Below are 16,396 nucleotides of genomic sequence, written 5' to 3'. Positions count from 1 at the left end.
ACACAGATATGCACGTATGTACGTACGCGCGCGCAAGAGAGAGAGAGTCAACGAGAAGAGAGAGATGGCAAAGTTTGGGCAGAATGTCAACAAGTTCAATCATACAACAAGTGGACATTCTTTTCACTTGAGCTATCGGCGGTGGTGGTTCCCTCCCTCGGGGTCTTTTTTCTTTCTCCAAAGTTTAACGCATTGTGTTATCTGGCGCGTTTGGCGGGTCTGGGCATATTAGAGATTTAGCATAGCGGGGCCTGTATTTTTTCACAGTTGGGTATAATGATGATGAAATTATGACCCTCTCAACCTTTGCTCGGTGCCTACTTGTTGCTTCTCTTCTTCGAGTCCAATCTGGCCGGTTAGTTTTCGTGAATGTGGTGCTGCCAAGTTTTGATAGACGCGGATACGGGTTGCTTCTCGGAGCGAAAACAAGGGAAAGGGGAAAACGAGCGGATCAGCGGGCGTCAGTCGGTCGGCCGGGCGGTCGTCGGATACTCTAAAAAACCCAGATGATCCGCTCTTTCCCCCAGTAAAACATGGTCAAAACTCTATGTATACGAAAAGAAGGGGCTACATGGGTGTTACACTCCGGTCGTATTATTTGATCGGGTTGGTTTACTCGTTACAGAGACTAATGTCCGTGTTATACGAGGTCATGAGGTGCCTTTCCCTGTACATGTTGATTGTTGTAATTTTTTTTCTTCGGGGATCTGCAAAAGATTTGCGGGCATATCCTCGTCCCTTTCCCCTGTCATCCCAAGACTTCCACTCAGAAGTGTCGTGCTTCCAAAAGGTTTCTCACTAATAATAAACTCCAGGTGTATATCCTTGCCCCGTAAACGCTAACCCCAATTGCCCGACTTGTTTGTCGCGGCTTGGTGCAAAGGGATATTATCGTAATGTTGAATGGCGTCGCGAATCCCCCCTTTATTTCCATCTATGTTGGAAGGCCTTGTACGATCGTACGGTGAATAACAGTAGCTAAGGTAATCTTGTGTATTGGTATTCTGGTGTATGATGATTCTACGAATGTGGGGGCTACGAAGGTATACATAGCGTTGGGTCCGAGTTGGGCCGAAGTAGGATCGAGGCGGTACATTGGGCCTTATTAGGCGACACACCGTGTGTATGCCGACAATCTATGATTTTGTCTCTTGTGCCTTGGACATGCGGTCGTGCTCGTCGATGTCACTGCCAGGGTTATTAGCTGACATGTTTTTCTTTACTCTCAACTCCAGAAATACATACGTAGCTTCCCATGGATAGTTAATCCATACATCGCCCACAGTCCTCGCGGCAATATACCGCCCCTTGAGGATTTCCTGGGGTAGTTGGCCCTTCTTCGCCTTGTCCTTGTTATGTAGGACAAAGATTGAAAAGTTGGTCTTCTCGCCCTCACGGCCGAGCTTCTTGACGGCAGCCTCAACATCCTTTTCTAGTTCGCGCACGGCGTATTCAAGTGTTGTGCGCGTGTCATCTACCTCATCGACGATGAGGACGTTCTTGCCAATTAGGTTGGCCATTTCAAGCGACGATAGGTCAAGCCATTGCGTGCGTGTTACTTTTGTGCCGGGGGTTTCGACGTCGGCGTCGGCGCCTGAGCCGAGTTGTTCATAGAGGGAGAGACCGATGGCTTGGATGGGGATGTTGGGTGTATCTGGCTTCTTGAGGAAAGAGCTGGGGAGTGTCAGTGCCTGTGTCTGGATTCAGCTGGCGGTTGATACGTACCGCAGGATGCGCGCGGGGACATAGCCGCCGCCGCCAATGGCGATCATGAGCGTGGGCTTGAACTCATTGAGAATCTGGTCTGCCGCTTCCTGGCAGAGCTTGTGCACCTGTAGAGAGAGTATGTGTCAGTCTCGTCTTATCGGCTGTGGGACGTTTGTGCCATGACCAAGCTGCAGCGATAATAGTCTCGAGATGCATTGCTATGTGCAGCGAAACGTGTAAGAAAAGCCTGTAATGCGCGCGCGGGGTTCTCTGCATCATGGCATGTGTAACATGGTTGTATACATACCTGGTTGTACGTGACGTAGACTTTCTCAACCATTGTCGCGACTATGAGATTATCGTTTTGGAAAAGTTGAATTTGAGAGGATCTAAGAATGTAAAAATTTGATCGAGTGGGATTGTACCAAAAAAAAGTCTGTCGCCGCGGGTAGTGTGGTAAGTGTTTCCAAGGTGACTTGCTTGAGTAGGCAAGGCCTCAGCGGCGTACTCCGAAATTCCATAGTGGGGTGTGCCCCGCGCTGGGCTTTTTGTGGTGAGCCAATCATGCAAGTCAGGCATTCACATGCCCCCCCTACTTGCTCGTGTCACGATTATTAGTTCGTGTGGTAATTGTGTCTCTTTGGCAGCCAGTTCTTCTTTTGAAATTCATAGGCTACATAAACATTAGATTAGGGTACGCCTCCAAGTGCAATAATGCCTATAGCTAGCGCTTATCTATCTGCTCGAAACGTGCCTACATTAATGTCCTCTATGCGACCGACTTAGTCATCTATAAAGCTGACTCTTACTTAAATTACATACATATTAGATGAAATGCTACAGCCACTACTGCTGCTGCGTCAGTTCCGGGACGAGAAGAGTACTTCAAGCTCCCCGATGTCAAAGAACGAGTCACTCTCCTTCGGTCGGCTGCCATTATCGTCATCGTCGAAACACAGTATGAAAAAGCTCTTGTTGTGTGTTCGGATAACATATTCACCGTTCGTCATAATGGCCCTTTCAATAGCAAGGTAGCTAGACCTCTGCTCAGAGACGATCAACGTGTAAGTTTTGGTATCTTTTGTTCCCATGTAAGCGACCATGTCTTGAACCTTTGCGTCCGACGGTCGCGTTTTAAATCCATAACAGGTGTCGTTCAACCAGGCCATTGTGCCCCGTTCATTCTTCAAGGGTTCAGGAGCAGGAAACTCTGACCCCTCCCAAACCCTCAGGTCGTTCGCCTTTTCATCAAATCGCAGCAGGCATGGGGAATCCATTGATTGAGATATCCAATATATGCGCATTGCAAGTAGAGAGCCGTCGTGATTCACTGGAACGAAGCCGTTCGCAGAATTGAACAGCTCCATCTTGTTTAATCCTGGGAAACATGGACGGAATGTGCCAATACACTCCCCACTGTATGTGTAACGGCTGAATGCCAAGTGCTTCCCGCCTTTCGGATCGTCCGAGGAGTGTCCGAAGAGGGAAAATAGTATGATTGTCTCCGCCTCGGGTTGGAGGAGAGGCGGCACAAGTTTCCTGGCGGGCGGGCTAAGTACAAGTTAGCTTTGCGTATAGGCCCATTGTGACAGCTTAGTTTGGTCTATCCAGAAGTTTGAGCAACGTAAGCATCCACGGGAAATACACCTACTCCGAATCCAGCTCAGGGAAGAGGCTATCGGGGCCATGGCTGACCTCAAAAGACCGGCCGCGCTGTGTATTGTATTCCCAAATGAATACGGTTGTACGTTTAGCAAGATGAGCAACACACGCAATGGTGCGACCACGACAAGCAACGCTTGTGAAGTACATCATGTTCGGCACGCTGAACTTCTTGGGCACTTGTCCACCCTGCAATTCGTAAACATAACATATGTTCGAGTATGTCGTCAGTGCGATGATCTGATCTGAGACAAACACACCCGAGAGTTTCTCACGTGCTTCTCCACACAAACTGCGGAGCTGCCATGAGTCCAGGTTAAGCACATGGACGTGACGTTCAAACCGGCCCAAAACAAGATGATTGCCAGCGAGTATGGGTTGGGCAGGCTGCTCATCTAGGATTATCTTGATGACACTCGTCGGCTTACCTGTGCGGAAGGCATGGATTGCTCTCGCTTTTCTCTCGCACAAAGCATGGTCGGCATCTCCGAGGTCGGCCGTGCCTTGGTACCACTGGTCAAGGCCTGTTTTAAGGATGTGCAGACTCCCGAGTTTATGGTTCCAGTGTTTGGAGACGATGCGCAGGCGATAGGGCGCAGCAACATCCAAGTGGGAGAAGACATGGGCCACCAGCTCAAGAGGAAGTCTTCTAATGAAGTCGCAGTGGAAGGTACGACTGGAGATGAGTGCTCTCCACTCGGAGGAGGTTAGCTCCGTGGCTAGAGCATCGAGCGCCTGCCTTCTCTCGTGTCTCTGCAGCCGTCTAAATGCGTCGATGAAGTCTGTGGCCATGTGGGTAAAAGGTACAACAGACGCGACACGCGTGCAGTTGCAGAATTGACGGTAGAAGGGTAGGTAGCTGGCCTGGGGAAGTGCACGCTACGGACAATGGCGAGGGGGGGAAGGTTGGCCGAGCGGAGTAATGACTCGGCCAAGGTTCGTAGTTTGGTGGTTGACGTTGGGAAAGAGCGTCTGTGCGTGTGACACGGTCGTGGTCGACCATTTCAACGGACCGCTCCATGCGACTCTTTCGCTCGACATCCGTGCAGTAGGATGCAAGCCGGTTCCGCGAGCCGAATGATTGGGTTTGAGCATTGCGTGAGGCGATATTGGGAGCAAGTTTGGCGAAGACGCCACCTGAGGATTGGTGCCATTGTCCGCATCGGCAACCTCATGCCCGGGGCTTGGAAACTGCACCAAGTCTGAACGCCTGTTCTAAGAGGCGGGTTGGCAGAAACGTCTTCGCACCTGGGCCGATATTGAAATCAGAACAGCCATATCTGCGGCGGCATTATGCGCTGGTCCCGCAACAGAAACAGTTGATGTTATAGTAGTGATATTCGCGGTGCTATGACAAGTGCAGCCATGTTTCACTTTGCAGGGCCCGTATCCCGCCGACGTCGCGACCATGACAGGGGGACTCGGCGGGCATGCAACCTCTCGATGCCAGTGCCAGGATGACAGTCTTCTGTGACGTGCATGCTCGCGGTCCTACAGCGACAGCAGATGGGCCATGAAATGCTACTTGCGGACCGTCTCGTGACAGCGACAGCGACAGCGACAGCTTGGGAGACCTGACAGGACACTCGTCGTCGTCTACATGGTACGGTCTAGTGAGTAGATATGGATGGCAGGGCTTTGGGACGCACTGCACTGCACTGCACTCTGCGCAGAGGCCTTTTGGATGCTCCCACTCCCGCATCCTGGCCAGCAGCCAGCATCGATCCCCCATAATTCTTCGGCAACGCTACCGTTCCGCGCCCTCGAGCTCCGTGCCTGGGCCTCCTTTCCGTTGCAACACGACGGCGACGGCATACTAGTATCTCGCCGCCGTGTGCCCAGTCCCGCCCATCACCTCGCCTTGGACTTCTCCTCATCCCCGCCAAGCCGTCACCCTCAGCTCTCGTCGCTCAGCCCGGCTCCGCTCACTCTCACCCTCTACATGCACGTGCTTCTGGGCCCCAGGGGAAGCGTGTCAAACGTCGCCCAAGGAGCTCCGATTCGTAACCTGTGCCCGCCCGTCGTCTCTGGACCGAACATCTGGAGTTTCCACGGGTCGCGCCCACGCTAGAACGACTCGCCCCGTCTACGAAGCTTCCAGGGAACTTGCCCGCCGCAATCGAAGCTTCTACACACGTTCCGGCCACACATATCGCATGCGAGTCGGCTTCTACTCCACCATCGCACGTTTGTCGCAACCCCAAATCGGGTCCCTGCAGACGAGTCTCGGCATTGCATTTTACGAGACACACCTGAACCCGCTCCTCCATTTTCTGGAATTGCTCAGTTTCAATCCCAGAGCGAGCGCCCACGTCCATCTCAAGTTACGACAGAGACCGCCCTGCTCTAGCTGCCCACCACCACTCTCCCCTCCACTCTGACCCCCCTCTACCCTCCCCAAGCCATGGCTTCCGTCGCAGAGGCCCGTCGCAGTCCCTTCTCCGCCGATCCTCACAACCCAAACCTCCACAAGTCGATTCCCATCCTACCCTCGTCCAGCTCCACCCTCGCGCCGCCCCGTGAGCGAGACCGGGACGCAATGGACATTACGCCCACGTCAGCATCGACCATGGGCCCGCCCACCGATCGCAATGGAGCCAGCGCCTTCCAATCCCACTCCCAGCGGGAAGCCAACGGCGACTCGGGCAACACCTCCCCCAATGGCAACGCCGCGCCTGCCGTGGGTGCTGCCGCCGCCGCACAGCAGCCCAAGGTCGTCCAGACGGCCTTCATACACAAGCTCTACAAGTGGGTATGCCGCATTATAGGCACGCAATGCGACACTAACACGGGCACAGCATGCTCGAGGACCAGAGCATCCAGCACCTCATTTCCTGGGCGAGCACAAACGAGAGCTTTGTCATGTCGCCCTCCAGCGAGTTCTCCAAAGTCCTGTCGTACGTACTCCTGAAGCTATGGCCTTTTTAATCTATCTGACCATCCTAGCTCCTATTTTAAGCACACTAACATCTCCTCATTTGTCCGCCAATTGAACATGTATGGCTTTCACAAAGGTCAGTGCCAACGTACGTTGTCGCGCACACCCATCACATGCTAACGCCCGTGCTCCAGTGAGTGACGTCTTTCACACGGGTTCTCCAGACACCCCGCTATGGGAATTCAAACACGGCAATGGAAACTTCAAGCGCGGCGATCTGGTTGGTCTTCGCGAGATCAAGCGACGTGCCTCCAGACATGCCCTCATCCACCGTGACTCCTTTTCCACCCCCAAACTCCCCACCGGCCCACCAGCAGGCCAGCCGGTTGAACCAATGCCGGACCCCACCGAAGCACGCCTTCAGAATCTCGAGCACAGCCTGTATGACATGCATGCCAAAATGCAGCGGTCAGAAGACACATGTGCCTACCTTAATCAAAAGACCCTGGTTCTGGCCGAGGGCATGATGCGGTGCCATCAAGTAAGTTGAAATGTCTGCCCTCTGGCCCATCCTAGCTAACGTACCGCTTAGTGGAATCAGGAGCTTACAGGTTATATTATGGCCATGGTGCCGGACCCGGAAAATCCAATACACAGGGATGGTGCGTGTCTGCTGAAACCTTATCTGCGCGACACATTCACTGATCTGTTTAGTCGCCATGATGCAACGCGATATTAGTCGACAAACCGAGATGCTCAGAGCACTCGAGGCCCCAGAAGAACCCCTCTCGGCACGACAGCCCTACTTTATGCAGCTCGACAGCAACAACGGCGCTCCCATCTCACCTCGGCAAATGCCGCAGGACAATCTAGCCGAGTCACGCAGAGGGTCGCTGGCCAACATGTCGCGACAAGCGCCATATAAACCTCCAGTCCCGGCACATCTCGCAATTTCTCCGCGACGGTACGGCTCAATAGGCACGGGTAATTACTCTCCGTCTTCAGCCAGAACCCCAGTTTCACACCAGCCACCCCCACCTCCACCACCACCTGTCCAGCAGCAAGGAGCAACTCTGGGAAGCAATCTGCCAAGCAGTTCGTCCCCACCATATAACTTGTACAGGCGACACACATCAGCAGATATACGAACTCATGGCTGGCAGCCACAACCGCCTAGCGGTGCAATGCACTCACCCTATGCTTCTGGCCACAACTCTACACAGTGGCCTTCTTCACCACACCGGACACCTATCGGAGGCGGTGATCAACAGCTCCGTGATGCTTTGGAATCTTACCAACTACCCCGCGGACCTCGGCAGGCGTCGTCGAGACATGGTACTCCGCCTTTGTCCCACGACAATATGCCTTCGACATTGAGTGCAGACAGCGGATGGACGCTGCCGGGCGCTAGATATCCATTCAAGGGTATTGATACGCCTGGCCCACCTACCCGACGCTCGAGCATGGCGTCCAACGTGCATTCACTACTCAACCCTGCCGAGACTGCGGAGCGCACAGACGAAGATGAACCGGATGACGCGCGCAAGCGAAAGCGAATGCAGTAGTTGTGACACCCACTTCCTATTTGCACTACGCCTCTCTCGTTCCGCTACCATGATACTTTGTCGCTCATTGTACTTGTACGTACCGGTCTGGCGTTGATCTTGTGGTCTTCTTCGTTGCATTCCGTTGAAAAACATTTTTTTATCATCTAGCCGTCGCATTCTGGCGAATCTTGGAATATTCATGCATTGTCAATGTTCCTCTATTCTTTATCATTTTACCGGCAAAGGCCCGCAGGCGTAACACGTGCATATACACGCATTGGTGAGGTAACGACACTTGCTTTTTTCCTTTATCTGATCTGTTGACGTGTGGTTGTGTCGGATGTTTAAGAATGTGAATGTCTTGGTTCCGACTTTGGTCGCCCTCTCTACAACGCCTCTTTCTTATTTTCCTTGTCCAATACCAGTGGAATGGCCGTCTGTCATCATCCAATCTTCTGTGCATACATAATATATTTCTTTTTCCTACCATTCTACTACAGTACACACTTGAGCTATTCGTTTTCAAAGCAGTTTTTCCATCGTGCTTCTTTCACTGCGCTATAGTGCCAAGCTCTTCTGTTCATAAAAATCAAACGAGGTTTTTCACAACAAATACGACGTCGTTGGAGTCCTTGGCGAGCTCGTAACCCTTGGTGCATGCTTCTCTGAGCTTTCGTCCCTGTTCCGTCTACGCTAAAGTTACAGCTTCGCCCTTGGCGCCGCATCATCTTCGTCATGCTGCCACCCCGGCATATCCGCCAGATCCTTAGCGGGCGCTCCTCGTCTAGATTTGAGTGCATCACCAGTTCCAGGCCGCCATCTCCATGCATGTGCTAAGTCTTCTGCTAGCGTACCTTCGAGCAGTTCCACAACATGCTTGCCAATGTTTGGAAGTAATTTGAATGTATGTCTGTGGGATACTGTCAGCTTTCTTCTTTCTAATCAAATGAGTTTTAGACAGCCCGAGAAAAGAAAGAGAAAATGCATACCCACTATCACCTGTCGCCAGCACAAAATTCTTCCACTGGGGATGCTCACACATCAACAGCGCCGCATCTGCCGTATCCGTACACCAACACAAATGTCTGTTGGATAACTCCTTCTCCGTAAACTTGGGCAAGAATGTCGCAATCGCTTTCCTGATACTGACTTCTGACGCATTTGGATACGTGTCGGTGGGGTGCTTCGCTGCTGATCGTGGTACAGAGATGCGTTTCGGGGCTGTGGCGCCGTAGGGCGTGTGTTGCTTGAAGCGCGTGTAGCCGGGGAATTCGTCGCACACTTTGATGACATTGTTTTCGTCAGGCTCGAAGAAGAAGCCGATGTCCGAGTTGTAGACCACAGGGCATGAGGCGTATTCACGGGCTTCTTGGGGCGTGAGACGGATGTGAGCGTAGACCCAGGCCTGGGAGTTCGAGATTAGCTGCGTTGTTCTTTTTCTGAGGGGTGACATTTGTTGCTCTGTCGTTTTGTCCTTGGATAGACTGTTGGGCAGAAAGAATGACGGTGTACTGTGCTTGAGAGCTGTCAAGAGCACCACTTTACTCACCTTGCTAACACACTGCTCCTCTAAATCCACCAACACCGGACTCCACGCCCCCGTCGCCAAAACTACTTTATCGGCATAATACCGCGTTCCATCCACCGCTTCTACACCTATACAGATACCTTCTGCCAGGAGCGGTTGCTTGAACGAGCCTTTGTCACCAAAGCCAAACTTCACGCCCCTATCGCGTAGAAATTCGCCGATGGCATTGATGGCTTTTGCGGCAGCGAGCCAGCCACCGTCAGAGCTCCAGATAGCTTTCCAACCGCGAATCTGGTCGCGGGAGAGAAGGGGCGCTTTGGATAGGATTTCGTCTTCGGTGTCGAGCCACGTGGTTGTGTCTTCTAGACCGGCGTTGGCGGAGAGGAGGGATTGGTAGGTATTTTGAAGGGAAGAGAGGGAGGAAGGCGTGTGTGCGCAATCGAGCTGTGAGTGTTTGAGATCAGCGTTGAAGTCTTGCATTCAGAGATCACACGTCATTGCGCTTGGTTTAGGAGGGAGCTTTATGGTTTCCACTTTTCCTTCCTCTTGTGCCTGAAGTCCACCCCCGCTCTTATCACCACTTCAACCAAATCCAACATAAACTTACCCTTCCTGTATTATGGAAGAACGGCTTAAACAACTCGTCTTCTCTCCACATCTGCCTCGCTTCCAAACTAAGTTGCAAATCAATCTTATTCTGCATACGAATGCCCATGATCTTGTTCAGGTCATTTCCTGCAGATTGGACAGACGGAATAGGATATGTGTCGAGCACCGTGATGTTTGAGGGTGTGTAGCCTGAGCGGATGAGGTGTAAGGCTGTCGAGGACCCGATTGTGCCGCCGCCACCCACGACGATGACAGACGTATTAGCTCGCGAGGGAGCCATGGTGATTGTGGGATTACTTTTCACCAGAGATGTAGTAAAAGTGTTGGAGTCTTGTTGAGCGGGTGTGCTGGAGTTGTTATCAGAAGTAGTCCCGTGATATGTGATGTTGGGGCAAGAGCTCCAACCCGCCGGTTAAGTATCCCTCACTCTTACCAGTCTCAGCTTCAAGCGGTCATGCCAAACATGTTTTGATTGTGTAATTGAAGCTTTGCCGTTCGTCTCCAATGTATTGTCGACGGGGAGACGCTCGGACGACAACGCTTCGTGATCCCGACTGTTACAGTATCCAAATGCCGTTAGTCCTGGCGGGGAACGTTAGCGAATCGTCAATCGTCGCGTCTCCGTGATCTTTTCGGTCACAAGTCACTGGACTTGATAGATGCCACTTTTCTTACATCGCCAAATAGCGATGACGCAAAAGCAAAAGACTTCTTCGAGTTTGCACTTTAAAGTACTACTATCTTTGCTGATATCAACAATCCTCCTACCTACTCCATTGGAGATACCGAGCCCACGCATCGTCGCCGCGGAGCAATTCTGACTCGGGCCCATGCATCGCGAACCACACATCCCTGCATCAAAACGACCCCTGGAGTAAGCTGACCATGCCTTGTTGGACTTAGCCAGGGACCTCCACTTTTCCCGACTGTTCGCACTTCCGTTCACGGACTAGTTCCTGTTCTCTTAGCTAGAAAGCCGTTTCCTGGGAATGTCCCACCAAAGCTATCGAACTCCACAATGCCTATCAGCTGCCGTATCTTGATTATGGGAACGACCATGGGTTTACCCCAGCTTGGGGTAATTTAGTCCCGAGATCCACTGATAAGGCCGGTTACGGGCTGGGTTGCGGGCGGGAGGTATGGTGGGAGGAGGGATAGAAGGTTTGTGTATATAAAGGTTGCGTGCAACTCTTCTCAACGCATATCCGATCGACGCTCAAGTTGTACTTGGTACTGGGCTTTTTCTTTCGGTTGGTTCTTGTGTTGGTTTGTGAGATATGTCTCAGTTTGACGCTGCTCCTCCCAACACCCACGCTGGTGGCAACAACGATGCTCTCCGCACCAAGGGTAACGATCCGCTGAATACACCTCTGGAAAATGAGGTCGCTGATGAGAGGATGAACATGGAAGAGTATGCTAGGACGGTGCCGAGATGGAAGAGGATTTGGCAGCACAGTTTGACACAGATGATGCTCCTCAGTGTCCAAGCTTTTTGCGGTCCTGCCATGGCTGATGCAATTGCGGGTGAGCAACCATTTATCAAGACTAAAAGCGGTACACAATGCTAAACTTTCTCCAGGGCTTGGTGGAGGTGGTCTTGCTACGCCTCAAACCTCAAACATTGCCACCGCCATCAACTACACTATGCTCGCAATTTGCTGTGCTCTTGGAGGCCCTATCGTTAACAAACTCGGGACGAAATGGTCATTGGTCATCGGTGCTTGCACTTTCCCTATCCGGGGCTCATCATACTATTGTAACTCCAAGTTTGGAAACCAATGGTACTTGATTTTGGGTGGCTTCATCACAGGTATCGGAACGGGTACGTGGTATGTCGCTGAGTCGGGCACTATCATGTCGCTTGCTCCTTCAAATTCACGTGGAAAATACTTGGCACTTTGGATTGTTGCTCGGAATCTAGGACAGCTGGTGGGTGGTGCTATAAAGTAAGCTTCATATACCACATACACGTTGTAACGAACCACTGACATCGCCGCTTCTCAGTCTTTCCAAGAACCACGAAAAGGGGGTAGTCGGAGGTGTATCGCCGGACACCTATGTCGCGTTTATGATTATCGAGTGCATGGCGTTGCCTTTTGCCTTCCTCATATCGCCTCTCGAAAGAGTGGTGCGCTCGGACGGGACACGCATCCTTGTTTCGGAGAAGATTGGTACCATGCTGGAGATCAAGCAGATCAAGATTACCTTCACGTCGAAACTCATATTGCTTTCTTCATTCTGGGCGATATGGTCCTTCTTCTACAGGTCAGTCAAATCTAATCAATATAGGATTATAACGCACTAACAGATTGAAGCGGAACCTGGTCAACCTACCTCGCCACCTACTTTAGCGTCCGCGCTCGTGCACTCTCGTCTCTCATCTCGCCATTCTTCTGTATCATTGGCTGCTTCGGTCTTGGTTTCATCCTTGACATGAAGAGCTTCAGTCAGCGGCGTCGCGCGCAAATGGGTCTTTGCGTTGTCGTTGTCCTCAATCTTGGGGTGTACATTTGGTCCATCGTTATGCAAGCAAGGTTCAACCACAACAACCCAGGTAAGATTGATTGGGACGACTCGCTGTATGCGCGCTCCTTCTTGCCATACTTCTTCGTCCAGACTACTGGTCCTCTTTCGCAGAGTTACATGTACTGGCTTCTTTCTTCCTTTGCTACTGATGCTCAAGGTAAGCAACTCCACTCGGCAGTCTTTGGGCAGTTCCAAGCTAACCCTGCACAGCAAACGTCCGCAACGGAGCTGCATTCCGCTGTCTCGAAGCCATTGGCCAGGCGATTTCTTACGGTATGAACACGCAGATCAAGACTAGCCCTATGGTTGGCTTCTGTGTCACTTTCGGATTGATGGCGCTAGCATTTGGTCCGATGTTGATCCTGGTCAACTCAACACCCGATCGCATCCCTGCTGATGTTATTGCCGAGGAGATGTATCGCGAGGAGAACAAGATTGGTAATGTCGAGGTCAAAACGAAGGTCTAAGGCTAGGAGGCAGGACTTAGAAATAAATCACTGTTACTTGGCGTACGTGTGAATCGAACGATCGAAACATTGCCTCGGACCTGGATTTAGGTAGTCTCTAACTAAGCCTTGTAAGCGCGGGTGAGGTGTGTGAATAAGTGCTCCTATCGGATCATCGACCCTACGTGGCGAAGCCATGCGCGAATACAATCCCAATAAATCGTTCTCCTGCTTCGCTCCGAGTATTGCCTTTCAATAGATATTCGTCGTTTCAACTCTTCGCAACAGGCGGCTTAAACAGACAAGTCTAGACAAACAACTCGCGCATCACTAGCGCGTGAGCTTGTATGTTGTGCATGCATGGGTTAGCTCAGCACTAGGTTGCATCAAGCAAATGCAGTTCCGCTTGACGTACGCAACATAAAGTCAACCTGTACTTCGTACAAGGATTCGAAGTCCCGGTATACTCCGAATGGGTTGTTTAGGAGCCGTTCTTTTTCATTGCCGATCGGTGAATCAGGATACTCATGGTCTTATGAGCCAGCACAGTGGCACTGTGTGTTTCTCATTTAGGAAAGATGCCATACGGTAGTGGGGAAGGTGGGTTATCTCCGACTCGTGCTGATGGATGATGCCGCCGGATTTAAACGGTTTAGACGGATATGCGTGTAGCCGAGATTAAGGCGAGGGTAAGACGAGGTGTTGATATGCGAGACACTCGTATCATATATAATATGATCATTGTTTTCGGCCGATATTGATACCCAGTTGCTCACCAACGCAATACTGTAGCTATTTCCACAGTAGCCTTCTGAAGTCCATTCTTCTTACTCTTACAATCTCAAGATGGGTTCCTTGGCAGAGGGCGAGCTCAAACAACCGCAAGGCCAATTGCTGGTGCATGCTATCGACGAGAAAGCGCAATGGATCCCGGATCATATGTACATGCGGTACGCCCTCAAAGACTGGGAGCAGGCTGGCTATCAAGTGATTACTTGGAGGCAGTATGCAAATGCTATCAACAAGGTTGCATATTGGTTTGACGAAAAGTTTGGCAAGGCGAGTACGTGCGACACAGTCGCGTACTTTGGACCAAACGACCCGCGATATGCAATTCTGATACCAGCTATCATAAAAAATGGACGCAAGGTTAGTTTGGATACATTGTCTTTTGTGAGAGACGCTAATAATTCTCGCAGTTACTGGTTCCAGACGGCCGTATAACGGAAGAAGGTTTGGACGGCTTAGTTGAATCGACGAACTGTAGAGTGTGGCTCTATGCAGAAGACGATGCCGGAGGATCTCTAGTGAAATCAAAACCGGGTCTAGATATACATGCGCTGCCAACGCTGCACTGGATGCTCGATAACGAAGGGCAGAAGCGATATCCGTATGAAAAGACATACGAAGAAGCCGAGTGGGACGAGATTATCATTATACATACATCTGGAACGACCGGTAAGCACATTCCTGGAAATGAAAAGAGGAAAAGTCGCTTATCTCTTCTAGGTGTACCCAGGCCAATCTATCACACCAATGGTATGTGGGCTGCATACAAGAACGTGCCCGTTCTTAACAAAAGACACTGGCCTCGAGGTCTTGCATATGAGTCTTGGTTCGGGAAGACGAACCTCAATCCGTGCCCTCCGCAATGGCTAGCTGGTCTGCATGCGATGATAGTCAGCCCGGTCTTTCTAGACAGCCCCTGTATCATGTTGCCACAGGGTGAGGTCAGTTTAACACCCAGAACATTCAAGAAGATCCTCCAGATGAACCAAATCGACGGTATGAGGTGTCCTCCATACACAATCACCACGCTGTATGACGATCCAGCTTCTAAAAAGTTACTAAGATCCTTGGAATTCGTCGTATACCTTGGCGCTCCGTTGAATCAAGCCATTGGTGATGACCTCTGTCAGTATACGCGACTGAGCCCTGCGATTGGTTCAACCGAGACTGGAGATCAATTGAGTTTGCGACCAGCGAATAGAAAGTTGTGGTATACCCATGACTTCGTCCCGGAGAACGGTCACAAGATGGTTCCCCTTGACATCCCGGGCGAGGACCTCCACGAACTCGTCCTCGAAGCTCCTAAAGACGGGCGCATGAATCCATTTCAGTTGGCGTTCTGGAATACTGCACACAGACACTTGGATCGCATTGAAACGAAGGAGCTCTACAGGCCTGTGACAGACTCGGACGCTCGGACGCGATGGGAATTTTCCGCACGCAAAGACGACCTGACAAAGCTAAATTGGCTAGCGAAGTTCAACGCACAAGATATTGAGAAAAGAATCCTGCTACATTCGGACGTAGAGCAGGTGCTCGTTGGTGGCGAGGGTCGACCCACACCATATATCATCATGCAAGCGAAGGTAGGTGTGTTGGACAGAAAGAGTGAGGCGCAACTGCTCGAAGAGCTGTACGAGCATATAGTTACCGGAACCAACAAGGCCGATATCGATGAAATTAGGATTCCGAAGGAAACCTTGTTGCTTGCGAAGAAGGAGAAGCCTTTTCAAGTCAATTTGAAGCAGGTGGTGCAGAGGAGGGCAGTCGAACAGGACTATCTGGGAGAAATCGAGCAGGCATACATGCGCTTGGAGAATGAGAGAAAGAGTAGTCTCGTATAGATGAGAGGAGCGTTATGAAAGCACATACTATCTTCTTACTTGTTGTGGGGTTATTCGTCGCCTCCAAGACTTTCTTAGCACTCAATGAGTATGTTGCTATAATCATCGTGTTCTCGCTTGCTGGTTATGAGCACGTGGGTGACATGAGATAATTGACACAGCTAGTGCTTTTCAGGACACCTCTTCTATGAATGGCAGGACTACCAGACTCATCACAAAGTGCACGACGAATCGGGTTGAGCTAGTCCTAATAAATATCCATACGCACTATAAAGTCCTGTCTCACGCATCTTGCTGTCTTTGCTTCTTCCACTCTCGTTCTACGCACCGCATAAGTCTTTCTCAAATATCAGATCCAGTCGGTTCATGTCCTATACTAGTGACGAAATACTTTTGAACCGTTCAGTCCCCGCCTGGAATATCCAGTCGTGGGTTTTCGCTGCATCTACCAAGCATAAACATATCTAAAATCTACTCCTGTACACACACACACACATATATATATATGCTAGTCTCTGTTTACGAACATTTGCAGATGAAATCATGTGTGGTCGACCGTAGATCTGTAAAAAGACACAAGTTATGAGAACCCCGTTTTTGAAATATTCTGAGGCACATAAGCACACATAGCACTTAGTAAACGCTTTTGACAACACCTAGGGAGGCTTCAAACATGCATTTACTCAGTACAATTTTTATCATCACAGGGGAAATTCTCTCCCACTACCCAACATTTCATTGAGACTTTTGAGAAGTTAACGTTTTAAGATTCGATAGTAAAGAGAAGGGAAGGGAAGTGAAGGAGAATAATGGCGTTCATGAACACGCTTCAGAACTTCTCAGGAACACGTAACTTTTTA

At 50.8% G+C, this 16,396-nt stretch overlaps 7 protein-coding genes across 7 annotated transcripts; 4 read left to right on the top strand and 3 right to left on the bottom strand.

Moving 5' to 3' along the window:
- Positions 1–1,136: 1,136 nt before the first annotated feature.
- On the bottom strand, positions 1,137–2,047 carry PtrM4_148070 (hypoxanthine guanine phosphoribosyltransferase; the record flags this gene model as incomplete). Its single annotated transcript, XM_001938723.2, has 4 exons — positions 1,137–1,188; positions 1,246–1,674; positions 1,726–1,832; positions 2,015–2,047. The coding sequence occupies 4 exons, from the start codon at positions 2,045–2,047 to the stop codon at positions 1,137–1,139; spliced, it is 621 nt and encodes a 206-aa protein (XP_001938758.1).
- A 520-nt stretch (positions 2,048–2,567) lies between these two features.
- Positions 2,568–4,161, bottom strand: PtrM4_148060 (F-box multi-domain protein; the record flags this gene model as incomplete). The annotated part of the gene is made up of 2 exons (XM_001938724.2): positions 2,568–3,258; positions 3,359–4,161. The coding sequence occupies 2 exons, from the start codon at positions 4,159–4,161 to the stop codon at positions 2,568–2,570; spliced, it is 1,494 nt and encodes a 497-aa protein (XP_001938759.1).
- A 1,612-nt stretch (positions 4,162–5,773) lies between these two features.
- On the top strand, positions 5,774–6,986 carry PtrM4_148050 (uncharacterized protein; the record flags this gene model as incomplete). Its single annotated transcript, XM_066109938.1, has 5 exons — positions 5,774–6,117; positions 6,168–6,266; positions 6,316–6,383; positions 6,442–6,788; positions 6,840–6,986. The coding sequence occupies 5 exons, from the start codon at positions 5,774–5,776 to the stop codon at positions 6,984–6,986; spliced, it is 1,005 nt and encodes a 334-aa protein (XP_065959921.1).
- A 622-nt stretch (positions 6,987–7,608) lies between these two features.
- Positions 7,609–7,812, top strand: PtrM4_148040 (uncharacterized protein; the record flags this gene model as incomplete). Its single annotated transcript, XM_066109937.1, has 1 exon — positions 7,609–7,812. One exon carries the CDS (start codon positions 7,609–7,611, stop codon positions 7,810–7,812), a length of 204 nt encoding a protein of 67 aa, XP_065959920.1.
- A 681-nt stretch (positions 7,813–8,493) lies between these two features.
- Positions 8,494–10,211, bottom strand: PtrM4_148030 (fructosyl peptide oxidase; the record flags this gene model as incomplete). The annotated part of the gene is made up of 4 exons (XM_001938726.2): positions 8,494–8,704; positions 8,784–9,199; positions 9,344–9,766; positions 9,930–10,211. 4 exons carry the CDS (start codon positions 10,209–10,211, stop codon positions 8,494–8,496), a joined length of 1,332 nt encoding a protein of 443 aa, XP_001938761.1.
- A 997-nt stretch (positions 10,212–11,208) lies between these two features.
- Positions 11,209–12,924, top strand: PtrM4_148020 (MFS-1 multi-domain protein; the record flags this gene model as incomplete). Its single annotated transcript, XM_001938727.2, has 5 exons — positions 11,209–11,455; positions 11,511–11,877; positions 11,936–12,196; positions 12,247–12,614; positions 12,668–12,924. The coding sequence occupies 5 exons, from the start codon at positions 11,209–11,211 to the stop codon at positions 12,922–12,924; spliced, it is 1,500 nt and encodes a 499-aa protein (XP_001938762.1).
- An 825-nt stretch (positions 12,925–13,749) lies between these two features.
- PtrM4_148010 (Acs, Acyl-coenzyme A synthetase-AMP-(fatty) acid ligase) lies at positions 13,750–15,536 on the top strand (the record flags this gene model as incomplete). The annotated part of the gene is made up of 3 exons (XM_066109936.1): positions 13,750–14,052; positions 14,103–14,361; positions 14,413–15,536. 3 exons carry the CDS (start codon positions 13,750–13,752, stop codon positions 15,534–15,536), a joined length of 1,686 nt encoding a protein of 561 aa, XP_065959919.1.
- Positions 15,537–16,396: the final 860 nt, after the last annotated feature.

This window comes from Pyrenophora tritici-repentis, chromosome 9, assembly GCF_003171515.1.
Source record: "Pyrenophora tritici-repentis strain M4 chromosome 9, whole genome shotgun sequence".
Classification (NCBI taxonomy): Eukaryota; Fungi; Ascomycota; class Dothideomycetes; order Pleosporales; family Pleosporaceae; genus Pyrenophora; species Pyrenophora tritici-repentis.
The sequence above is the reverse complement of the archived record's forward strand: the minus strand, read 5'-3'. Positions and strand labels throughout refer to the sequence as shown.